Here is a 5,457-nt window from a genome sequence, read left to right as displayed (position 1 = left end):
TAAAATATATGTTTATCAAATAAGGTCTAATTTTACATTTAATCATGGATCCCTTTAAGCAGAATAAAAGAATAAAATGTTTTTATTGCAAAAGACTGAGTCTTTGCAGATGGTTGAAACTAGTGAAAATGTTTATTTGATGCTAAGATCGTTTCAACATTTACAACAACATGGCCTGCAGAAGAGTGATGTATTCAGATATTTACAAACTACACATTTCTTTTACATAGATCCTACATCAGCCAGCCTTAACAGTGTCTACCAAGCAGCAGTTTTTGAAATGTCAGGTGTTTAAATAAACATAATGGAGTTTTCTATGTAACTGCAGCCACTAAACCAGCCTTGGAGAGAAATCTAATGAGCAACACAAGTTTGTGCAAGAAGTAGTGGCGGCCAAATGATGCCTTTCTGGAGCACTGAGTCATATTTTTTAAAAAGGTTTTGTTTTTTACATGAAGCTTTTCAACGGACCTCTTTGGCGACATCTTGTGGTCTAACATGTAAACAGCAGCTTGAAGCCACTTTGCTTGTGACTTGTTGACATTTATAAACATAACAGATTTTAAAAATCAGGAGCCTGTTTTGCAGTGTTGCTTACGTTTGTCCTGTTACCGAAGGCAGCGTAGAAAGGTTGTCTGTGTGGGTTGAACAAGTCTCTGATGTCACTGAGACAAGCGATCTTAAAAATCTCTGGTTTCTTCTCGATCACCTCCCTGTGAACAGATAAGGAGAGTTTATTGTCTCAAATTAAAGCTATTACCAGATACTACAGATGCACAAAATAATCTGTGATTTGCTGGTCAAACACTCAAAAATCCAATATTTATTTACAATAAGTTTATACATCATAGCTAATTGTACAGCACCACTCAACACAAACATTTTTATTGAGTGGAGAGAACTTGAAGTTGGCTGTATCTACTATCTGTAACATCCTAAAAAATAAAGTCAGACATACCGTATTTTCCGAACTATAAGTCACACTTTTTTTCATAGTTTAGCAGGTCCTGTGACTTAAATTCTGAAGCAACTTATCTATGTTTTTTTCCACTTCATGATGCATTTTTTCACTGACACGTTTAGTTCGTGCTAACTGACATGAACCAAGGAGAGCACGTTAAAGTCTGCAGCCATGAGAGGTCGCTCTAGGCTMTTGACAACTACCTTTTATGTTGTTCTTGTGATCTACCAGGTAAAACAAAAAATGAGGAGCAGAAAGAAAGTTTGGAGTGAATAGAAAAACTTGTTCGGGACTGGAAAAAAGCAGAGGTTACTAATTACTGCACTGAAGAAAATGAAGAAGCGGCGGCTGTGGTGTAATGGTAGAGCAGCCGACTTGGGACCTGAAAGTCACAGGTGCGACTTCCCGCCATGCCCACGTCATGGTGTCCTTGACATACATAGTCCTTACATAGCTGCCCGCTGCTCCACTTGGGTGTTTCTCACGTGTGATGGGTCAAATGCAGAGCACAAATTTCATCATTGTGTGGGAACATACACTGATGACCAATAAAGTACCTTTAAAGAAAGCTAATCATGTAATGTGGAATGAGATTGGTGTTGGACTTCATTGGGCCAACTGGTTGTGTTTACACCAAGCACAGAGAGAAACCTCGCTAAAGACGCAGACGGGATCAAAATATTTTAAATGCGTGAAACCTTTTTTATTTTATTTGTGGCACAATAATAATGGACTACACCAAACTCAAAGGAAAAAGTACCYAAGACTGTACTGGACCATCCAGCAGTATGACAGTATGATGAGAGGGTAGGACGATGGAGGACGCTAAGCTAATGTTAGCTTGTTGTTGWTGGTATTGTAAATTGATTTTTGGTATCTTGCTGCAGAWGTTTAGTTGAACACAGATAAAAAAAAACATGTTACAGTTGTTTCAAACAATTCATGTAGTTACTCTCATCTGTATCATCAGTCCGTGTTAAGGCTACTCAGCATCCCAAGCAGGACCTTTGTTTGTGTGTTATTCCAGATTAAATGGCTGCGACTTCTGCTCATTTGCGACTTGTGGTTTTTTTTTCCTCTTCATGACACATTTTTTGACTGATGCGACTTTTACTCTGAAGATCAAAAAGAAAAAAAKTAAGTAGGTCCTCTGGATGGGTCCTTCTTTAGTGAAACGTTTCGTCTCTCCTCCAAGAGACTTCTTCAGTCTGATGAGTTTCAGGTGAAACTCAGCCTTATAAGCACTGCCTCCACCTGGACAAACAGGTTAGTCACATGCAAAATAGGGCCATCGCCTAACAATAGGCTTMATTAGCTCTATTGTTCATAGAGGGTCATGTGCACCATCACCTGACTTATTGGTTTGGATGCTTCGGCTGTGGCTATTTGGTGTCGTGTTACGTGCACGRAGTGAGTGCAAGCGGGGTTCAATGTCCCCTTGTTTTTGTCTCTCTTTCCCTATGTGTTTGGTATCGTTAGGACCCTGATTCACACCTTTTGCTCACAGGGGGCTGAGTCATACTTGCAATAACAGCATTGTAGGAGGAGGACAATCAAGCCTATTGTTGGGCGATGGCCCTCTTTTGCATGTGACTAACCTGTTTMTCCATGTGGYGGCAGTGCTTATAAGGCTGAGTTCACCTGAAACTCATCAGACTGAAGAAGTCTCTTGGAGGAGAGACYAAACGTTTCCCTAAAGAAGAACCCATCCAGAGGACCTACTTATTTTTTTCTTTTTGATTTTTTCTACCTGGATTACTGAGATGRATCAGGACATATACTCTGAAGAGATTATTAGTCCAGAAAACATGGTATTATTGAGAGGTTAGGAACTCAGACATTTACCACTAAGCACATAGTTTACAGCAGACCAAGATTCCATTTTAGTGGAAGTAATAAAAAGTTTTGAGCAAACTTTTAATTCAAAGTGTATGCAGCTTTCTCCTGTACTGATTAGGACTTCAGGAAGGATTCACAGAGGTTTCCTATCAGACTGAAAGCAGCTCAGAGGGTGTCTGTGTTACCTGTGTAGTGCTGAAAACAGGCTGCTGGGTGCCAGTAGGACGGGGCCTTTGGGAAGGACGATACCTTGGTCATTGACCCACTGTAAGTAACCTTTAGTGATGGCAGCCATACCTATAGCTCTCGCTGAACAATACAGGAACTTGTAACCATTCCTGCAGGGAGACAAACATCATAACGACTCGGATTAATGAAAAATCTCTTCAGCTTTGAAAATGTTGTTCACCTGGCACAAAGTGCTCCTTACAGCTCCTGAACAATTTGATTAYTACTTTKAAGACAACATACCGATTTCTAAAGACTCACGTTAAAAGGACTGGGAACAGAAAACCACAGGACGATGCAGATTAAACAGTCAGGTGAAATTAAAGGAACATTCAAATTAAAAATATTAACAGGATGGACATAATTATATCTGCTCAGAGTGAGAAGAGGCCTTAAAATAAAAAACTAAATGATTCAACAGGGTTTTTTTCTGCTCACACTTTTTTAAAGGCACCTGAAATTAAATTATTTTTGATTGAATTTATTTATTTGAGAAAAAGGGGCAGATATAATACGATTTTATCTTCTTCTGCTACCTTTCATTTAATTTATGATTTGTATTTTTGTTGTATGTTGAATTTATGTTGTTGTTTTTTAAAGAAATGAATAAACTAACTAACCTAAACTAACTTAATTTTAATTCTTCAATTCTTTCTCAACTCAGAAAGCTCCTCAGACAGGTGTCAAAAGATCTTAAAAAAGTAATAAAAAAGACAAGAAGTCTGGTTTCTCGTTTCAGTCCCTCTTGTTTTGTTTTGAAGTGATCCTATTCTGGTAAATTGAAAACAATACTGCAGTGTAACATACTGGTGTATTTTGTGGTACAGTTTGGCAATTCCTTTGTGCGTCCAGTCTTTTCCAAACTGAGGTAAAATATGACCCAAAGCATCAGATCTGCAGGAAACAGAGAATAAAAAACTACTGAAAACAATAACTGATTCATGTATAAAAAGGTAAAAATGGCAAAAATACAAACAGCAGGTAAAGACTCCAAGAACTTAGAAGGAATGTCAAATGATACAGAATTGACAGTTTATCTATATCTAAATATTGTTTTATAAAAGAAGATGTTTTACTTGGTGATGGTGCCATCGATGTCCGATATGATGACGCGATCGTCCCAGTTCCACAGATAGATGGCAGCCTCGCAGCGGCAGGTCCCCTGGTACTGTGTGGTCACACTAAACACCACTTTATTGGCTCCGTCACGCAGATTTAGATTCTCCTGTTGAAAGCAGAAAACAGTTCACATCTCTGCACAAACTGATAAACATCTTTAAAAAAATTAATTCGTTGGAGGGGAGATTTTTAAGATGGTCTGTTACTATCTGTTTAGAAGTCAGCCGTAGTGATTTGCGATACATCTGGCTGATGGTCTGAGTGGCATTAATGGTTTCTGTGGAAAGGCTGTGAGGAATGACAGCTTTTCTGCCGAGACCCGCGACCTCATCGCTGTCGACATCATCCAGAGTGGCTCTGAGGAAACAACAAAATATACTYATATTGTCACAGATATAACTTAATTATACAGAAACAAGAGTCAAATCATGACCAGAGATATTCTCTAAGTCAGGGATAGCCAACTGGTGGCCTGAGGGCCATGTCTGGCCTGCCAATGAGCTTTTTTTTAATCTAAAAAAAAGCTCTCAAAGCAGCTCTTATGTTAWTTTTTTTTAAATTACAAAAATGTACTGTAAGTGTTTCAGCGGCACTGAATTGATTGTAATCGCAAAATTTGCCACTAGATGGTGCCTCCAATGCAGACGCCACACATCTTCTCTACCAGTGAGAAAGATARGTTTAGAAAGAATCCTGGGCAGATAAAATTATGTTTCAGGTGAGATGGGAGGAAGAATATCTGGACACAGAATTTCAAGGCAAACCTGTGCTTGGTCTGATTAGAGACGCTGTCTGTCATGAAGACTTTAATATAAATCACTACTACATGTTGCACAAAGCTAAATATGAGAAGTTTACTGAAGTCACAAATACATAAACAGCAGCAACTTTTTTACCAGAACCACACAGGAGTGTCTACTCAAGGTGTTTATGCTGTTGCACTCCAGCTCACTAAAGTGTTTATTTTTTGTTTGCTTCAAACTTTTCATATTTATATTTATTAAACAAGAGTACAACTGTTATACATGCATTTGAGCATGTCATGTAAAATTACTGCACTGTCAGTGGCAGATCTAGAAAATTTTCCATAGGGGGGCAAAAGCTCTAGGCAGGATGGCAATGCAGGATCACTGCACTGAAGTACTGTACATAAGACATTTCCTATATCTAAATAGTCAACAATACATCCATAAAAACACTTTGAAACACTATTTATTGTCCTTTTCTCTTCTAAGAAACAAAGATAACTTTCAGTTACATACACACACACACACACACACACACACACACACACACACACACACACACAC

General features: G+C 38.5%; 1 protein-coding gene across 1 annotated transcript in view; it reads right to left on the bottom strand.

Moving 5' to 3' along the window:
• zgc:123305 overlaps positions 1-5,457 on the bottom strand; it is a gene marked incomplete in the record, with an annotated part of 17,872 nt that overhangs the window by 2,875 nt on the left and 9,540 nt on the right. Inside the window, 5 exon segments of the mRNA XM_014009637.1 lie at positions 599-713; positions 2,986-3,138; positions 3,836-3,922; positions 4,105-4,253; positions 4,354-4,504. Of these exon segments, the coding sequence (XP_013865091.1) occupies positions 599-713; positions 2,986-3,138; positions 3,836-3,922; positions 4,105-4,253; positions 4,354-4,504 (655 nt within the window).

Source organism: Austrofundulus limnaeus, unplaced genomic scaffold (assembly GCF_001266775.1).
Source record: "Austrofundulus limnaeus strain Quisiro unplaced genomic scaffold, Austrofundulus_limnaeus-1.0 Scaffold60, whole genome shotgun sequence".
Lineage (NCBI taxonomy): Eukaryota > Metazoa > Chordata > Actinopteri > Cyprinodontiformes > Rivulidae > Austrofundulus > Austrofundulus limnaeus.
The sequence above is the reverse complement of the archived record's forward strand: the minus strand, read 5'-3'. Positions and strand labels throughout refer to the sequence as shown.